The sequence below is a fragment of the Poecilia mexicana genome, unplaced genomic scaffold (genome assembly GCF_051168715.1).
Source record: "Poecilia mexicana isolate PSO_F unplaced genomic scaffold, ASM5116871v1 scaffold_11, whole genome shotgun sequence".
NCBI classification, from domain to species: Eukaryota; Metazoa; Chordata; class Actinopteri; order Cyprinodontiformes; family Poeciliidae; genus Poecilia; species Poecilia mexicana.
Genome location: NW_028263380.1, coordinates 18,611,749 through 18,632,495, shown reverse-complemented (window position 1 = coordinate 18,632,495; position 20,747 = coordinate 18,611,749). Strand labels below are relative to the sequence as shown.

At 40.0% G+C, this 20,747-nt stretch overlaps 1 protein-coding gene across 1 annotated transcript in view; it reads right to left on the bottom strand.

Annotated features, from left to right (window-relative positions):
- Positions 1-11,490: 11,490 nt before the first annotated feature.
- The window catches only part of LOC106915864 (TGF-beta receptor type-2), a 31,845-nt gene continuing 22,588 nt past the window's right edge, over positions 11,491-20,747 (bottom strand). Inside the window, exons 6-7 of the mRNA XM_014983797.2 lie at positions 14,766-14,890; positions 11,491-13,761 (exon numbers count right to left, since the gene is read on the bottom strand). Of these exons, the coding sequence (XP_014839283.2) occupies positions 13,582-13,761; positions 14,766-14,890 (305 nt within the window). The 3' untranslated portion in view covers positions 11,491-13,581. The remainder of the gene's footprint in view (positions 13,762-14,765; positions 14,891-20,747) is intronic.

Below are 20,747 nucleotides of genomic sequence, written 5' to 3'. Positions count from 1 at the left end.
GGGTCTCCTAGATTCTCCCATCTAAGTTGTGGATCTCTCCAGCTCCTCTAGAGTCACCGCAAGATTAATGCTTACTTGTTTTACTAATGCTCTCTTTGCTCAGCCCATTAGGAGTGGCCTGAGGCTGGACTCAACTCCACAACTCACCAGAAAAAAAAAACAAAAAAACATGGGATAGCAGAAAACTTTACAAATCTGAATATCTAATTTTAGCGTCATCAGCTCCTGGAGAACAACTTTCAAAAACGCGTGGGCAAAGAAATTGATCGAAAACTTCCCGACTTCCCCCTGACCTGGTGACACTGCAGAAACCCCCCAGCGGCATTGCCTCAAATCCTGTCGGCACGCTCTGCAAAAAGGTACATAAGAGTTCCAGCTGACAGAGCGAGAGGAATAGATAGAGATAGATAAGGAAAACATAAGACGGTGCAAAGCCTGAACTGTCTGCAGGCATAATGTCAATCATTTGAGAAGGTATTTCTCATTTCTGCCTGTTCAGAGTAACGGCTGCTTTATTACCATTTCTCCGGCTCCGGTGCGGTGCGAGCACGCTCTCTGCAGCACCAACCTCCTCTGAGGCATTTGCGGTTCAGATATAAGAGACATTTTGTTGCAAAAATTGGTGAAAAATCCTGAGACTTTGAGTGAACGTTTCTCAGTTCACAAGATTTTTATTTTTTTATATATATTTATTACTTTAATGACTGACGAAACCTCTGAGGCAGAATTATGGAGCAAGTGAAGCAGAGCAGGAGCTTTTCATTAATTTCTGTGTGCTTTGGATAAACATGTCTATGAAACTTCAACTTGAAATCTAAACTAAATAAAAAGGTCAAATTTACCACCTTTAAAAAAAAACATTAGATAGAAAATTGCACAAAAATAGTTTTTTTCCTACTTGATAAATACTTTCTTTTCTCCAAGTTGAGACGGATGTCTTTACAGATAAAAAGCATTGCTTCATGTTTTAACATCACACTGCGAGGGTTTTCTAAATATTTATGTATTTTTTAACATGAAATGTGATAAAGAATTTCAGCATCTCAAGAGGTTTTTTTTTTCTCTCTTCTGACATTTTTCGCTGGTGTTGTGGTCAGATATAGACTTGACAAGTCTTGACTGCAGGCAGGTCAGTGTACTACTGCCCAGGATTTTTCTTACTTTGAGATGTGCTGTTCACAAACCGCAGAACATCAGATCCCATCAGGCTCGGTTCAGGTGTTCCCCAAGGGCGTGCATTAAGCCCGCTGCTGCTCGCTCTGCTCTGTTATTTCAAAGCACTCTGAATACAACTTTATCATTACAATCATTTATGACAAGACAGAACAGATGGCTAGCGGTCTATGGAAATGGCCTCCTCACCCCTGTTCATCTTTGGTCTTGGAAAAAAATGAGAGTCAAAACTCAAATTCTTTAGTTCACCTCAATTTTTGGATTCTATTACACTTGACTACTGCTTGTGTAACTGGGTCTATACAAATAGTTGTATATTTAGTGCATTTGTCTGCTTGTACCTCTCTGTCCTTTTGTTCCTCTGTGTCTATTATGAGGGGTTTGGTCCTCCAGCTCCGCCTTACTTTCTTCTTCTTTTGTTCTGTGTCCTCCAGGACTATTATAAATATTAAGTTATTCATTTCCTCTTCTATTTTTGTGGTTTGTTCCATTGGGAAGAGTTCGGGCTGGAGGAATGAAGCACATGCTATGTGCTAATGCTAATATCTCCCAGTTGTCAGGTTAAATGACCGGAGACTGCCTCCGAACCCAGACTTGAATTCTTGTGGTTTGTCTGATCACCACACAACACACACAACGCAGAAATACACCAGTCACACCTGACCTGTAGGGTCAAGAAATCCCTAAACCAGAACTTGTCTAATTATATGAAATGGGTGAAAAGATGCTAGATTTTGGGAGTTCAGAAAGTCATTGAGAAACAGTAACCATGAATGGTAAAAAAAAAAAAAAAAACATAGAAACCTAACAAAATTACTCTCAAAATATCATTGGCATCACAAATGAACTGAAACCGCAGTCTGAAGGGACTGCAGACCTCAGTTGTCTCTGCTAAGGTCAGAGTTCACAACCTTAACACAGAGGTCATAGCCATTATTTTTTACACACAGGGCCAGGTTGGTTTTGAGAGATTTTTACGTTTTCTTAAAAAAAAAAAAAAGAGGTAATTTGAAAACCGAATTTCACAAGCAAGTTGATATGATTAAAAACAACAAACAAAAAAAATCTGTCAGATTACACGTTATCCCATCAAGTCCATTGCATTGCGGATTTTTCACCTATTACCTGCACAATGGAATCCACAATGGATATTTCTCAGTATGTTCAGTAGAATGAGAAAGTCGAGTTGAATTGATGTGCTTTTACACAATTTTACTAAGATAAAACTTGAATGGTCTGAATATGTAGGTTGTAAATTTTTATCTGCATTAACAGTCCTGACTCTCCCTCTTTAACACTAATGAAAATAATGAGCCAAATGCTCTCCTCCTTTTAAATATCAGAGCCTTTAGCTTCTTTCAGTTCCAAAAAAATAATAATTTTATATCTTCATCAGCTACTCTCCTTTTGAGCTTTGTGCTTCAGCCGACCCTAAATCTGGTCCAGATGGTACCATTGGTAACTCTCTCTCATCTATTTTTTCTGGCAACCTGTTTAAACTACATATTTGGGAGTGAACTACATTCCCCCGATGGTGGTTATTAGAAGACTTCCTCGCCCTTGGTTTGATTTTCATGGAGTCTTTTCTTATCCTTAACTCAGTTCTGCCTAAGGGTCCGTAGATTACACAGAATCAATGTTTCCATTTTCCCCCACTGAGCTTTTCAAGAACTCTAAAAATGTTTGAATAACTCTGCCAAGTAATGTCGAACCTTTTGTCCACATCTCCCATCATCATGTTTACCCATGCCCCTAAAGCCCGGCTAATTATTTTAGTTATGTTCCACATTATGTGTTAAATGTCGCCCCTACAACTTTTCACATTATAATTCCTCTAATTTTAACAAATTTACCATTTTCTATTCTTCTTTTAAGCACATTGTGCAATATATTTTACTTCACAAACCTGCTCAGATCTATTTTTTTGCTGTTCAACACCAAGTGGCTTCAGATTTAGAAGTGTGCATCTCTGCTCAGTCTGAGACCGATCGATTTTTCTCCTGGTTGCCCTTGATCGGCCATCCAACAGAGCTCTATTCACACCTCTCATATAAAGTTAAACTAAGCTGGCCTTTCTCAGTGGCAACTGAAGAGAAGGGATGTGAAGAGAGGAAGTGATAGGTGTTGGATGAACCTGAAAAAATACTAGATACGTTGAGTGAATGAAGGGACTCGGAGCCCTTTGATAGATTTCTGTGATCTGTTCACCTCAGATGCCAGAAGTTGGATCTGGGAATCGAGTCACATCGGAACCAACTGTCCTGCAGCTGCAAGCAAAATGAAAAAAACAAAAAAACAACAACAACAGAAACAATGTTTTAGCCATTGACAGGTTAGGATCTTTTAGTAATTAAAGCGTAAAACGCATTTTTCTGCATTTTGTGCACCAAAACACTATAACCACTTTTTTGGATAATCAAGTAAGTGGTTATTGAAGTCATGCGTATAGAAAGCTCTGATTGTCCAGGTTAGAAGTCACACAGCATGATGGTGGCAGCATTAAACATCAGTTTAACTGCAAGTCACGCTGCACACACTGCAGGACCATAAAAAAATAGTCTGGAAGGAGACAGTGGAAATTCGATTTGGCTTAGAAATTGATACAGGTCTAAGAAAAATTGGGTTTTTGAAAATCTTCAACCTCAGTTGTCTTTTACTGTGCAAGAAGAACCAACCAGTTTAAATGATCTCCACCAACTCTGCCAAGAAGCTAATGACACCAGAAACCTGTTGATGGTTACAGCATCTATGTGGTGGGAAACCTGACAGAGACATGTAGCCAAATATTAGAGATGGAGTTTTTGTATTGTAACTTGAATAGATAAAAAAAATCGTGTATTTTCAAAAAGAAGACAAGTTAACTGAATTTGTTCATTTTAAGGTCATTTCACTCTGGAAAAAGTAAAAATTAAATTAGAAGTCCCAAATGAATGGACATTGATCCCCTTAGTGAATGTATGTAAACTTCTCTCTGCATGTCTGCCTTCTTCTCAGTCCAAAGCCACTGGAATGCATCATCCTGATCTATAATCCTGATATGAATGGATATAAATAAGAAAATAAGCCCTAAACCCTCATCACTTATATCAAAAAGCAAACAGGAGATTGAGCAGACTGACTCTGACTTTTTTTTTCCCCCCAGCTCAAATAAAAAATATATATACATATATATTCCAGCTTTTGTTGGAAGAAAATTGAGAAATAAACGATGTGCGCTGAGAGAGAAAAAAAACACCACAACAATGAGAAACACCTTCCTATCCAACATAATGTCATTTGTGACACAGCTGTGTTTGTCCTTCAGGTGCTGTTCTTTTTTTCCCCATTACGCACTCTGAGGAGCTTAGAGCTGTGAGTGTAATGACTCAATAGTTCATTCAGGCATAAAAGAAATTAAAGTTAGATCTGAACTATCAGGCCCATTGCCGTGAAACAGAACTATCTAAGAGGACAGCGGGGGTAATGGCTCCTGATGCTCCGGCAGCCTCATCTCTTCATCTCTCCATCTCCTCGCCTGCTGCTCTTATCTTGGCAGGCACATCATCCCTCTGGACAATTGCAGTGTACAATTTGCAGCTCAAAGCCTGAAATTTTCCCCAAGAGTTGCGGCTCCTGCTGCTGCTGCCACGATTGATGGCAATCTCAAAGTTGCACGCCCTGAAAAGAAAGGAGAAGAAAAACGCTGAACCTGCGTGGTAATGTGTCAAGTGAGCTTCCAAATCATACGCAGCAGAGCGGAAAGCGATCTGTAAAACACCGAGGTGCTGCTGCTGGTGGCTCCGGTGGAGGCAGGTGGAGGGCGGGGTTCCTGATGTGTGAACCGGACCCAGAATGCCGAGAGATCGTCTCGTATTGGAGCGAGACGCGATTCGTCTTCCTTGTCACCTCCTCACTGGAGCCTAAAATATAGTTTATAGGTTTCATCAACCGACGCACTCCCCCAGCAGCTTTGATTGATGCACGAGGCCTCACCATGGCAACCAGCAAGCTGGCAGGATGAGCGACTTTGGCAGAAGATCATCTCCTGGTGGATTATCAGGACCACCTAATGGCTGTGTCGGCGTTCGCCTCTTCGCGAGCACTCGAGAGCAGAGACGGCTTTCGGCCAGCCGATGCTGCCGCCCACTCCAAGGGTTAATCGGGTTTGGCAGAGAGAAGCTGACAAGCGTCCATGCTGCTCAACAGGTGTGGAATCTGAGCAACATGAAGCTGAACATGTCTAAAGCTTATCATTTGTGCAGCTTAGTGGTGATTAAATGAACAGCAACAAAAAAACAAACAAACAACAAAACAGTTAATCGATCATTTTCAAGTGCATCTCAGTAAAGAAGACTGTAAAAAAAAAAAAAAAAAAAAAAAAAAAAAGTAACTTCACTGCAAAAACACCAAATCTTAAAAGTAGTTTTGGTCTAGTTTCTGGTGCAAATATCTCAGTACACTTGAAATGAGAAAAGTAACTTACAAGTAACTTTTCAGCAAGATACAGGAGCTATTAATACACCCATAACTCCTTATTATATTATGGAGGAAATAATATGCCAGTAGAACTGATACTTTTTAAATTAGTCAAAGCAAGCTCGTATCTTACTTAAAGGTTATGCGTAAGTTCATTATATTTCAACTGCACTAAGATATTTGCTCTATAAACTAGAGCAAAAAAAAAAAAAAACTTTGTAAGATTTTGTGTTTTTGCTGTATGAAACAGACGTTCATTACTCGCACTTATATGTTCAAAGTGTCTGGTTCTGTTAGTTTTCTATGAAGTTTACAGATCAACAAAAGGAAAAAGATACAGTCCATATTCAGCCTCTGCAGTCAGTGCTTAGCTGATGCATCTTTTGTTCATGTTTTGCATGGATTACTGCATCCATACAGTGTGGCATGGAGGCGGTCAACCTGTGGTTGTTATGAGTCGTTAGAGAAGCTCAGGTTGCTTTTACAGCAGCATTCAGTGTCTGCGTTGTTTGGTTCAGGGCAGGCCGTTCTCTGGCCAATCGAGTGCAGTAACACAATGGTCATTAAAGCAGCTTGTAGTACTTTTAGCAGGGTGGTGCCAAAAAGAAAACATTTAGCCAAGAGTCAGAAGCGTGGTGCATTGTTATTTTTCCCCCTGACGTTTGCGTTGATGAGAAAAGCTCAGTGAAACACCAGCAAACGACGTGACTCACTGAACAACCACACAACCACTGTGGAAACTTCACACCAAACCGCTCTTGAATCCTGTGCCTCTTATTTCTTCCTCTAAACCTTAAAGTCTTGATTCTCATGAAGTACAAACTTGATTCTCGTGTGAAAAGACGACTTCAGACCAGTAACAGTCTGTTCCTTTTTCTCTTTAGCCCAGGTAAGATGCTTCCTAATGCCGTCTTATAATCAGGAATAGCTTCACGTGAGAACAGCGACACTTATAGCTTATGACCCAGATATGCCTGCATGTGGTGGCTCTTAAGGCACCGACTCCAGCTGCAGCACTTTCTGTTTGAAAGCCTCTCAGAATCTTCACAATCCTCTCAAGGCCATTTTTCCTTCCACTAAACCTTCCAGTACACCTGGGTACAGATTCTGCTTCTTTAATGAAGATGCTTTATTGGTCAGTGAGAATCTGCAGGACAGCTGTGAAGTCAGCAGTCTGAGCCACAACCTGACATTCCTGTGTTATATTAATCCTTTTTAATTGGCCTCAATATCCTGTTTTTGAAGATGCTGTGTTTTCATTTGCCCAAAGCCACAATTATTGACAGCAACAGAAACCGTAAAAGAGAAAAATATGCCTCTTTGTGTCGTGTGTCCATAAGTTTTGATGACACGCTAATAAAATGAGATGGATTTGAAGCTGTGGCCGGTAAAATCTTGGCGTTCCCAACTTCAGCTGGCTGATTGAGGCGCCACTGGCCACACAGTTTGTCTGCGGCGTCCAGTAGAACCACTACGCCCTCTTCTGGTTAGAACACCAACTGCAGGCAGATTCAGACGCATCCGATTTCTCGGAGGCCTTAATTAAAGCAACATCACAGGCAAACATTTCCACTGATTGACAATGTGTTGCTTTTTTTTCTCTTTTTTAAATCATCACAAGTTGGTCAGATTTATTTGAATTATGCAGGAATGTTGACGGAAACAGAGAATTCATTTGGTAATCTATTCAAACAGTCGACTGTTGCCAAACTGCAGCTAAGAATATACTCTCCTCTTTTAAGTCGGTGTAAAGTAAGTTTTCCACAGGGCTCCTGGAGGCTTTCTCTGTCATCTCCTTCTCCCCAGCGAGCGCCTCTCTGCCGTTTGAAAACTTATTTGATGCTGAAGAATTATAAGAAATACTCTCATTGACTCTCCTATGGTAATCTGCTTATAATGCAGAGATTATACACCATCCATCATCATCTTGCATACAAAAACCTCAGCAGGATCTGTGGTGTATATTTGGTGCAGCCCACGCAATGAACGCCTGTGGCACAGTTTATGTAAATAGAGCATTTGAACTGTGGGAAGGGGCAATCAAAGAAACTCCCTGTGAGACAGAAACTCGGCTCACTGAAGCTGAAAAAAAAAGAGAGAAAACTTTCCAAGTGCTCCCAAGTGCATTTTTTCCACCGTTGGTGGATTTTCAATCTTCAAGAATGGCGCCTTCATTCAGATGCTTTGTATCAAACAAAGAGCATTTTGATATAACAGAATGAGGCTTGGAAAATAAAGCTTTGAAAAAGAAGAAGAAGAAGAAGAAGAAGGTGTTCAATGATGTACAAATCTTCAGGAATGAATTTCTTAGATTCCAGGCGTTACTGTGAAAATAAAAAATAAATAAAAAAAATAAAATACAAAAATAAAAATCATAGCAAAATCTAGACTTATTTCATGTGACTGAGGTCAAACTGTTGTGTTCACAGCCAAACAGACTTTAAAAAGAAACTGGAAGAAGTTAAAAGGAAATAAACAAGTTCTTCAGGCCTTCAAAGATTTGTTTTGTTCTTAATTTGCTTTTTAACCCTTGGCTGCTGGTGGAGGAAAATGACTGACTTTGTTCATTTACTCTGGCTAACAAATTGATGGTTAAAAAAATAATAAAATCGAATTAAAATAGTAATTTTTTCAGTTACTAAGCTAAAAGTGTGACATAGATGCCACAACTGCCAGGTTTTCATTTAGACATTCATTGAATGTTTTCCTATTTTGTCCCTTTTCCAGCAGCCTGAAAACTGTCTGATTGTTCAGGTAAAACCCAATAGATTCACCATCACAACTGGAACATTATGGCTTTCACTGTGAGGGTCCACTGGAGCTTCATTAGAAATTGATTTGGGTTTGTTTTAAATGGAATAGACACCAAGACGGAAAATAAATGGGAATGGAAAAGGGGAACGGTGTGGAAAAAGGTCTAAAAGAGAAAAAAATAAATAAGAGAAGTGGAGAGAAGGAACGATAGAGAAAATACAAGACAGAAGTCTTCATCTATACCTGGAGAGAACAAACAGAGAATCAAGAAACCATAGCAACAAACAACATATGCATGTGTATGCAACAATAACATCACAGAAAAGTACAGTGAGTTAATACAACATGTATTTAGTGGTAAGTGCAGACCAACACAACGTGTATCTGTAAATACCTCAGAGCAAACACGTGTTTTTCTGTTTTCTTAAGCGTATAAATGGCAAAACGTGTCAATTTTGAAATGTAATTTTCTGAGATTGCTTTCTCTTTAACAAGAAAGCCCCAATAAATGAGGTCAGGTCCTATATTTGTCACATCGCCCCTGGTGGAGGATCCATGTACTACAGGTGTCGAGTGATACCACAACACAAATATCCAAGATGATGAACATGATGTCCCTGTAAAATAAAAATAGCAGCCAGAGTATCATGTCCTTCAAAATGTAACTGTTAATTAGATGCTATAGGAAAGAAAAAAAAGAGCCTGATTATAAGTTTCATCATATTTTATAACAAACCACAGATGAATATCAAATTTGATTTAAGGCATTTTTGTAGATAAAGTCTAAATATATTAGAGTTTTTAACTTTGGTTTTGAAGGTGCAAACTGAGTCCAGAAATTTTCTAGAAACTGATCCATAAAATATCCCTGTAACCAGAGGCGGCTGGTTATATTTGTATGCTGTGCTAACAGATGTATAATAACATGTTGCAGACTGGATTCCAACAACAGAAGGATCCAATCTGAAATAAAAAACCCTCTGCTCTAAAACACTATGTTCCTATTAAGTACAAAAACAACAAACCACCAAAAAACATGCTGACAGAAATTCTGTCACAATTGTCCAATACGTCGCTGTCCTTGAGTAGGAGTTTAAACCATTGTCAGCTTTGTTTAACACTGCATCACATTCCTTGACACAATTACTGATCACATTGACAAAAAAATCAAACAAGACAATATTAGAACGATGAATAGGCTGTGTTCCTAAAGCATCACAGCTAATTTTATTTAGTGTTTCTAGAAATATAATTTAATCATATATTTTTGCTGATTGACTTCATTCAAAACTGGAACGTTTTTCTACAGTTCCCTTCTAACTTTAGCACAAAAGCAGCTTCAAGCCAAGATCTTAGTAATTAAACAAGGCACAGGCCACGTGTAGTACTTAGAGCCTCCAACAGAGGGCATAGGACAAGTATAAGATTTGATACAGCACATTTCCACAATAAAAGTATCCACTTTGTGATTGTTTGCAGTATCACCGTACTAAACAATCGTTCTTTGAAACAATCTTTCTTTTAACAGAACTACTCCTAGCCATACTGAAAAGGAGCTCACGTAGTACTCAGATTCTCCACCAGAGGGCATAAAACAAGTGGATGGTTGATGCATCAGATTTCTGAGGAATGCGCCAACCGAGATCCCAGAAATGCATCGAAATGATACGTTTGTGCTACACAGTTAAGCAATAAAGTAACATAAAATATTATCAAAATGCCTGACTATGAAGTTAATCGTTAGAAAATGTGATAAACAAAAAACAAAGTCAAAAGAAAAACAAAGAAAGGAGAACTACTGATTCGTCTTAAGACTAGAAGACAACCCGTCTCCCTCCAAGGGAACCATGCAGACATTAAAGGTGGATTCAAACCTAAACGACCTTCAGACTTTCAGTCAGACAGAAACCGTCTCGGCTGTCCTCTGGCTCTGCGCTCTCAGCTGAAGTTCTCCAGCCAGTTTACGCAGAGTGCTAAAAGCAATGCGGGCGACGTTCTGGGAGTAAGTGAATTAAAAGCCTACAGACCCCAGCAGCCGGACAACCTGGAGAAACTGTGAAGCAGCGGCTCAGATGTGTTGGCAGGAAGCCAGAGGCAGCTTAAGTCAGATATATGGGCAGAGGATCAAAAGGGCTGTCAAACGCTGCAGAGGCCATCCGAGCAAACAGAGAGCGGACCTGCTGAAGCCCTCATCTCATCTCTGGCTCGTTCAGCCAACTGTCAGTGTGAAAACACACGCCATGTCCGTCCATCATCGCAGGAACTGATGCTTCAAAAGCAGCTTGAGGTTTGTTACATATGGGCCAACAGTCACAACTTGAGGTTGTCTTTGTGTACATGCGAAGAAAAGTAATGCGAGTGTCTCTAAATGTGCTGCCTTCACTTGGAAGCAAAGTCTTTATTTGTGAAAGAGCCAGATTTGTCTGATTTCATGTTGCAAAAAAAAAAAAAAAAGCAAAAAAACCCAAACATATTCTTATTCTTACATGCTGGGATATTTAATTAAAATGTATGTTTTATGTGCAAAAACCTCAACCTAATCTGCAACCCAACCAGTTTAAACAGTATCTACCCATTTTCCCAAAACGAGCTGATAAATATTCAGCCAGAGTTACACCAGTGGCTGGGTGATGTTTACACTTTATTCTGGATGTATAATTTTAACCCCATGTGGAATAAATGCAAATTTGAGGAGTCCTTGTTAAAGTAACTCAAGTTATTTTCTGTTATTCTCATCCCTCCCTGGGGAAACATTTAAATAAATCATAAAAAGACAGTTTGGAAGCATTTTCACGCCCGTGAGGAGCTACGTTAACGTCTCATCAGAGCGACATGAAGAAGCTAAATCTATTGATTGCTTCATGCAACTGTTAACTTTGATACAAATTTAGGATTTAACCATTTTTGGACATCGGCTGATGACTTAGTCAGTTTTATATGCTGGAGATGAAAGTTTTAAATAGGAATAAAGTCAAAACAATAAGTTCAAAGCTGTAGTAACGGAAATAATAAAAGAAAAACTAAATAGCTAAAAAAAAAGACGTGTATTAAAATAACCTGAAACAGAATGAAGTGTAGCTCAGAAATGTTTAAACATCGGAAATCATATTAAAACACAATAGAAAAATTGTTTAATATTGACTTTACACTTTTATACAAAAGTTTGATACAAAATATTTTTGGAGATCTGCTGAGACATTGCTTTTCTGTATGAAAAAAAAAAGGCACATTAGCTCAAAACACCTTACATATTCAGCTTTTATAAAATACGGAGAAGAGGGCTTCTCCTCCAGACCAGTATCCTTAACATATTGCTTTCCTTATTCTTTTTGGTCTGAATAAACAGACCTAATAATCTGACATCAAAGTCCTCTGAAGAACAAACACACAAATACAAACATGAATATAGTTCTGTGAAAACTCCTGAACCACTCTTATTCCAACACGTCTCTTTTTATCTAAAGCTTTTTCCTCAGGACATCAATGACAAGTTCCTTCATATTGTGTCCTATTTTTATTCTAAGAATTTATATTTTTAGATTAGAAACATTTAGGTTTTTTTTTTTTAAAAGCAAACACTATATTCATAAACAAAGATGCATTTCTTTGATAATTCCTTTGGTAAAACATATGATGACGCCTTTTCTCAGAGCTTCCAATTTAAAAGGAGATTCTCTTTCATATCCTGCTGTAGATCCAAATGCTCCTCCTTTTTGGCCCCACTAATAAAGATGTGTAAAGCACATGGGAAAGAGTTTTTCTTCTTCTTCTTATTTTAGCAACATGATCTCAGACTGAAACTTTTAGAAAAATCCAACCTTATATTGTGGGGTCTCCAACTCCAGAACTTCCTCAGTATTGCACCAAGTTCTGCAGAGGCCCGCTAACGAGCCATTCATTGGACTCAGCTGTGTTGAAGGAGTTGAAGGGTGGCGACTCCAGCGTTAATTTGAGAACATTTATCTGAATCTCATATTAATAAAGAATTGTTTTCAATACAATCGGCATATTTGAATCAGATTTAAATCAGACTACGTTCGCCTCAAAAGGGTGTGTGGATGTTACATTTGGGGTAAAGACCACTTCAACGTGTGAATCCAGACTTTAGGGGTAAATACATGGGCGTTAAAGCAGAGTTTCCTTTTAGACAACTGCAGCAAAGAGCCATTAAGACAAGTAAGCTCACTTTGAAGCTGTTACACATCTTTACCAGCCAGAGATCCGCGTAGTTCATTAGTTTTACTTGTCCAGTTTCCTCATATAGTTGTAAAGTCTCGCTTTGCCTCCATGTTTTGGCTAAATGCTCCTTTTAGCAAACGTCACGCTGATGCAGAAATACTTTGCTGTGCTTTCACAGACGCCAACTTTGACACTTCTTGCTGCATAAAATAAGCATAAACGATGCAACGTTCTTACAATGCGAGTTTGATGCCTCACATCTGCAGCTGAACGAAAAGCCCCGTCTCCACTGGATTCACTTAACAGAGTGAAATTAAATCAAACTGGGATAAGAAGTTGACGACCTTCTCAAAAAAGTTTGGTTGAAAGCGGGTTCTGAACAGAAGGAGATGAGAGTGACTCAGGAGTTTTGCACAGAGTTGCGTCGTCCTCTGCTCCTCTTCCAGGCTGCATGTGAAACAGCTTATAGTCCTTGCAGATATAATAACTATCTTTGCACATTACATCTCTGCATAGATTATCTTTTTTTTTTTAATACACAGAAATCCACCTTGCATTTTTGGTCAAGACATTCATCCAAAGCCAGACATAAAACATAAAAAAAACAATACAGGCACTTGAATACAAAATAAGCTGTATATTAGTGTATTAAATTCCTCTGTAATTTACATAGCTCCCTTCTGTGTGCAGCTCCGTTTATTTTCTATACCTGAAAAGTTTCTGTGAAACTGAAACCGCTCTCCACTTTGGTGTGCATATATACTGTATAAATTCTTATTCATAAAGTGCAAATAGTACTTGGTTAAAACTGATGCATAGTTTGATCTCCCGTGTTTTGCTCCTGATGATTTCTCTGGTAGAAAATAAAAATGGAAAATCACTGTCATCTTCCAGTTTGTCTCCTCTGTCACACATCAGGTGGACTGAACAACTCCGTCCACTTGAAAGTCCCTCCTTTCTAAGCCGTTTGGTTGTAATGCCTCAGTTCACCCTGCTGGGGGCAGCGCTTCTGCTGAGAGGTTACTTCTCGTCCACCACAATGATTTCCTCCAGCATCTTCTCCTCCGAGTCGGAGCAGTCCGACAGCTTGTCCAGGTACTCCACGTCGTCGAAGCGCTCGGCGATGCAGTGCGCGGTGAGGCGGGCCTCCGGGTCGTGGTCCCAGCACTCCTCTATAGAGCCGCACACCATCTGGATGCCCTGCAAAGGGGGACCGCAGTCAGACGGTCAGTCACAGAGACGGACTTCCAGACCGATTAACAAACTGCCCTGACATTCCTATCTACTTCTGCTAACGACGGAGAAAATATGCTATTCTTTGTCAGAGATGCTTACTTTCTCTGACAAAGCTAGACCGTTTTACTTTTATTGGAGAAATTAAATCTGAGAGAAATCAATTCTCTCAATTGTTGGAAAAAAGCTCGAGGGGTTGCCACCATTTATTAAAAAGGTTTGAATTGTAAAAGAAAAAGGAAAACCATCAGTACCAACAATAATAGTCTTGTGATCGGAAGTTTTGCAGGTCAGATTTCAGCTTCCTCCTGTCACATGTTGCTGTGCCCCTGGTAAGGCACTTAACCCAGACCTCCCTACCGATCTGCGTATACGATTGTGTGAATGTGACTCTAGCGTAAAGTGCTTTGAGTGGCCCAAATGATTGGAAAAGTGCTATATAATCCATTTGTCGTAAATAACTAAAAAGTTGAGAAAAAAGCGATGCACACTTTGGAAAAGAATGAAAAAGAAAAAATTGCACCTTACAATACAACAACATGAAAGGAGCATTGATTAAAAATAAAATCTGCTTTTAATCCACTTTTTATTAAAAGGACTTGCTGAGGATGATTTATAAGCTTTTCCATAACCGGAGAAAGAAAAAAAAAAAAAATCTTTCTTGCGGCTCCAGAAACCAAACTCTTTTTAAAACGACTTCATGGAACAGCTGCATTTATACTGAAGTTAAATCACACACAAGCAGCTCACTTTAGTAATTATGTGACATCTGAAGGCAACTGGTTGTATTTGATGAAATCCCCCCCACCCAAAAAAAAAAGACACAGAGGTTTGAGGTTTTAAGGTGACAAAACGTTGAGAGGTATGAACACTTTTGCAAGGCGCTGCTTCTGTATTTGAAGATAAGTCAAAGAGAAGCACGCAGCTTTTCAAACATCGCCATACGGAAAGGACAGAGTGGTGGCTCTTACTGCGTGGCTCGTCCAGCTGTTGGGGATCTCGGGTCTTCCTCTGTCTCGGAGGACGCTGTCCTTCATGCTCTCCACACATGGGTGCTCCCTCAGGTTCCCAAAGGGGGGCTTGTACTCCTTCACCTCTGCATGAAAGATCATACAAAACACGGCACAAGAACCGAAAGGTTAGCATCAAAATTTTTAATTTGGACACATTTAACTGGCAGATACAACATATGATTCTTTTGTCGGTTGCTAAAACTCACAATACATTTCTGGATGATAAATTGTCCCAGTAATTATTGTGATAAACTAATATAGATAATGGCATAATAACACAAGTTCGCCTTCTTAAACACCAACAAACTTTGAGTTTGTAAAGAACTCTTAACACTGGAACAGGAAGATATTTTAAACATCCCAAGTCAAACACAACAAGCGAAAGCAATAAACAACGCAAAAATAAAAAGCAGACAACCAAAACTCAGGTACCTTTACAGTAACTTAACCTGAAATTCTCCTTCAGGTAACCTCCACACAGTACTGTTATGTTTGGCTTTGTCTAAAGACAGTGGGAATTCTGACTGTCATTAAAGGAAAGCAGAAAACAAGATTGATTCAAAATCTGGACTCAAAAACTGAAAACACAAGATGGTATACTTGAGAATTTCCTCAAAATTCAGACACCTGTACTGCTTTACAAGGCTGGCACATATTTTCCCCATCTTCAGGTCTTTTTTTTTGTTATTGTTCCTGAAACATTTGTCAGAGATGTCTGCGGACTCCATATGAGAATCTCTGCGTTTTGTATCTACTGCCAACCTGGCTGCCTTTCCCCCAAACTCCCCGCTTTCTCTTTCTCCATGATTAATGCTCCCCTGCTGACTACTGTCTGCTTTTCTGTTATTCTGCAAGTTCACATTCAGTCTGAAAAGTCCCAAGAACACAGTTGCAGCCAGACTTCTTGCACGAACTTGGAGATAACTTTGTTTTCGGAGGCCTGACTAATCCACCGTCTGACTTTTACTAGGCTGTGGCGGCACCGACACTTGTTTTGCGCAGCGAAAGTCATGCGATGCAGTTGCATAAATGTTTATGACATTAGAGGAGCTTACTTTGAAGCATATGGCACAGACATAACCTACCATTAACTATAACTTATACAGGCCCTAACCTCAATAAAGACAATAACGCCACTTCAGTGAAACCAAACTTGGTGGGGATTTTTTTTTTTCTTTCCCCCTTAACGTTCGCAGATCATGTGGTCGTCAGAGCAAAAGCTTTGACCCCAGTGTGCAGTTGGGCAGTTTTTATCGCCAACACCCAATCTCTCTGCTCACACACATGTACGTACAACACCACTGGCCGCTACGGTCGCACACATCTCACAGTTCTGACATCTGGAAAACAGCTGCCTCTAACCTCTCCGCCCACTCTCCAGACTGGGCCTGCCTCTCCCTCTGGGGAATGAAAGCATTTCTACGTCTGCAGCTCCACAACCCGCCTCACTCCACTATTATCCCCCTTCTTGGCCCCACCCCGCCAAGGAACGCCGTCGTAGTCATTTCAAGCCCTAAATCTGGACCGGGTAAATTATACATTCGAAGAAACAGAGACAGAGATATAAAAGATCTAAGAGTCGAATCCAACTTTTCCTTTTCTTGGCGTTGTGTTGAGCTTCCCCGACTTTAAAGTCGTGGAAGATGAAAAGGACAGGAAAGCCATGTCTGATGCCTGACTGGCTGGTTCTCCTTGTCTCAGATTAGGGCACCGGACGCAAGCAGAGGGCATCAAAGACAAAAGAAAGGGCGCCACAGGGTCACAAAGAATCTGTGATACGTCTTTTTCAGTTCGTGTTAGTTTACATGTATTCTTGCTCCAATTTTCTCCTAAGCGAGTTGAGTCATGGATGATTCACTCGGCACTTGGGACAATTTAGAAAAACAAGAGGTGGAGCATGAAAGCATGCAGCTCCTTTTCATTACGCTCTGCATGTCAATTTAATGCTACTTCTGATTCAGGAATAAATACAGCATATGGCATCGAAGCTGCTGTGAAAAGACGTCCAGTTCGCAGTAAAACCAAACAAAAAGAAAACAGCTAACAGCACAGCATGCATTCAGAGTTAGCTTTCTCTCAAAGGAACAGCGCAGATTTTCAGAAACAGGGATTCTGTGGCGTTGTTGACAGCCGCCAGTGTTTTACTCACAGAAGCAGAAGGACATTTGGAGAACCCGACTAACTGCTGGTTAAACTGGAGCCAGTTCTGGTACTGTTAACACATTTTCAACCTCCCACTGTCCTTTATTTACTGTCACTGCTCCTACGACTTGTTGAAAAGCTACTTTTAAGTTGATTTTGTCTTATTTCAAGATATTTGATCTCAAAACTAGACAAAAAAAAATTAAATAGTTTGTGTATTTGCAGTCTAGCAGCGCTTTGTCCATTTGAACACTTATAAAGATTGCAATTGCAATTTTATTTACTAAAATTGCTAACTTATAAAGGAATATTTCTACACAAGTGACTGGCTGGTTTACAGTTTATTTCATACAATATATTTTAAACACACATGGCTATGTCTCTCCTTTTTTAAAGAAAGAACTGGGAGGATTTAAACTATATAATCTGGAACTCCTTTCCAACCCATAAGGTCCTGATTCGACCCACCAACGCTGCTGGACCCCAGTGGTTATGAGATAATCACAGCTACGAAGACTTGGCCTGATTTGAGCAAGCTGCAGCTGTTTCAAACATCTTGAGGATGGTAGACAACCGCCGAGTTTGTTTAAAAAAAAAGAAAAATCTAAATATAGCTTAGAAAAGCCTAGAACAAGACGCTGTGGTTTGGGGACGTCCAGCTGGGGAATCCCCAGCACATCTTATATGAAGTTCAGGTTAACTTTGTGAGTTGTAAGTCACGACTCTTTGGATCTGTAGTCGCGTCGTGTGCCGTTTGAGGACACAAGGTCACTGATACTGATGAATCAGCGTGTACGACGTCAAACAACTAAATTACTCTTAATCGGTTGGTTTGCGGTTGTGTATTTATCACGATCTGGAGAGGGATTAACTGTTTTAATGCTCGTTTCAAATGAGGAAATGTTTGATCTTTGCTACTTTTATACAAGTAACGTATGTCGAAACACTTCAAACTTTATTGCGAGATAACTGTGTTTTTTGTGCTACTAAAAATAAGTTAACTTAGATAATATTTGAGACTTTCTCACAGGCCAAGTAAGTTGTTATTATTTTTTTATTTTGGTGCCACAGGTAACTTGTTGTGTTCTGCAGCATGCATTATTTTTGGAAACACACCATGAATGAGCAAACATTTGCTCATCAAATGGACTCTTGGGGATGTATAACATCACATTATTATCACAGGTTCTCTCATATATGACGAGCAATATCGCATTGCCCATCCGTTGTTTGTACAAAGACTTTATCGATAAGCACAAGGATGTTTTCTTGGATTTTAGTCCTAATCAGCTTCACCCTGCTGTCTGTCCCAGAGAGCTGCCAGCTCTGGAGAAATGGGAACAGAGACACAGAAGACAGGAAAAACACACAAACTGCCCCGGCCGCTTTCATCTTTAGTCCACAGGTGGGACGGGAACTCCTGCGCTTCCCCCGACAAGAAAGTCCAGCACACTGGCCATCCTCCCTCCCTGTCTGTCTGCTTGTGGCTGAATTAGGGAAGTCATTGGGCTGTGATAAATGTCGCGCTGCAAACTGTTTAACGGCTGCCTGCCTCAGATGAGGAAAAAGCAGGACAATATGCAAAACAAGGTGAAACCTTCAGGTTTGAAGGATTGCATTTGCGTTTTGTCGTTATTTGGTTCTGTAACTGATATAGCTGTTCAGGATGAAGATAAACATAGTCGGACTCAGAGAATACAGAAGAGTATACAGGGTTTTTACTTGATAGTATACAGTATATGTAAAGATATGAGCTTTTTCCAGAATCAACTTTCTAGAGTTCGGAGTCCTTTATGTTTATTTTAAAACATAAATTATGAAATTTTACCTTAATATTTATGGCAAACATTTTGTGGATGAGAAAATAAAAGAAAGTAAGTAAGAATGAAAGATTAAAGATAGACTAAAGGAAGAAGGAGACAAAGAAAGAAGGAAAATATTGTGCTACGCACAAAGAAAGGAAAGAAGAACACAGGAAAGTAAAGAAGAAAGAACTTGAAGGACAGAGGGATACAGGGTAGGACAAAAAACCCCACAACATTTAGATACAGGACAGGGAAAACTGTGTCAGATCTGAAAAACACTGAAATCAAATTCCAGACTTTCCCAGACGGCGTAGGAACCCTGCGACAAGTTTAGTCTTTAACCTCTGTCATTATTCTCTGCCTGGCCCACTGTCAAAAGACATTAAAGAAAGGATAGATCCAAAATTTCCAAACTGTTTCAAACCTCACACTAAAAACAGTTTGTCTTGGAATAGTTTTCGCTAAAACAGGAAATGGGCTATTTTCTTTTCAAATGCACCCACAGGGCTCACATAGTCTTACAGCTGGAAAGGAAGAGGGGGTTTGGGTCACATGGGTCGCACACTGTTGGTTAGCGCAACGGCATTGATGCACTTCAAGGAGATCCCCCCATGGAGAAGGGTCATGGTGGGGGGGAAACAGGAAAGCACCAAAGCAGGAGCGCTCATGCCGAAAGGCGGCTCTCCATCTCTGCTCTGACACAATGGAGACGGAGAACCGAAACGGGACCGCTGAGACCTCGGAGGGAAGTGAAAACAAACGGTCGAGCATGGACATGAACTCCCGCACAATGCTTGAACTGCCGATAATCACTCATTTCTATGATTTGCACACATTCTGACCTTGCTTGACACACACACACACAGAAGTTACGGCACATTAGGGTGGCAGTGGGCTGATCCCTGACACCTCCGCTGCAAGACAGATCGCCTGGTTGACGCTTTCAGGCTTGGCTCCCGTCGTGACTAATGGGGTCATTGATGGAGTTTTTGTCGGCATCTTGTAATGAACACAAAGGGGAGCCGAACGCTGCACTCCGACTGCATAAAGATAACACTCTGCCATTCTCTACAGGCCAACCTTTATCTTTCTGTGGAACTTGAGAGGAAATTTCCAGAGACTTCAAAGGGAATTTTATCAAGAAGTGCTTGTACTGTTTTTGCAATGCTTAGCATCAAGTCAATGGAAACAAAAACCTGTCACTGTGAACAAATGCAGTGTGTATAAATTACTAGATTACTTGTAGACACACCTACATGGTATCTATTGGGGTCACATAACTGTGACATAACAGTTTCACTTCTGCTTTTAGTTTGGGGGAAAAATAATAACCGTCTTTTACTGTAAATCCAGCTGTTCTGTGAAGGACTCAGGGGTTAATTAGAGAACATTAGTGAACAAAAAGCCTCATGAATGCCAAGGAACCCAAGGGATAACCAAGAAATACTCCAGAGAAGTCGAAGAGAAAATTGTGAAAACCCTTTTAGGAACAGCTGGGTTACAAAACAATATTCAAAACCTCGAACATCGCAAAGAGAACAGTTTAATCTAAATACTTTTAATGGCAAACCTACGAAGACATGAAGGTCAACCTAAACTGACACGAGGGAAGTGGGGGAGCAGCAGAGATTCACAGATCAAGTGAGAATCTGCTTATGACAACAATGGTGGCCTTCACAGATCTAGTTATATGATAGAGTAGCAGGAAGAAAGCCATTGTCCCGCTGCCAACGGGACTTCACATCCTGGCAACAGTAAAACAGAGAAGCTGGAATGTTGATGGGAAGATGGACGCAGGATGTTACTGGAAAGAAAACTGGCATAGAAATACTCTAAAAACTTTAATTGTAACAATAGGTGGTTCTACTAAGTATGCATAGGGAGGCTGAACATTGTTTTAGTCTCTGAAATAAAACATCAGTACAATGTTTTGTTTTTTTTTTTTTTGCAATGTGACAAATTCTGAAAAAAATCCAGGAGAAAAAAGTCCTTC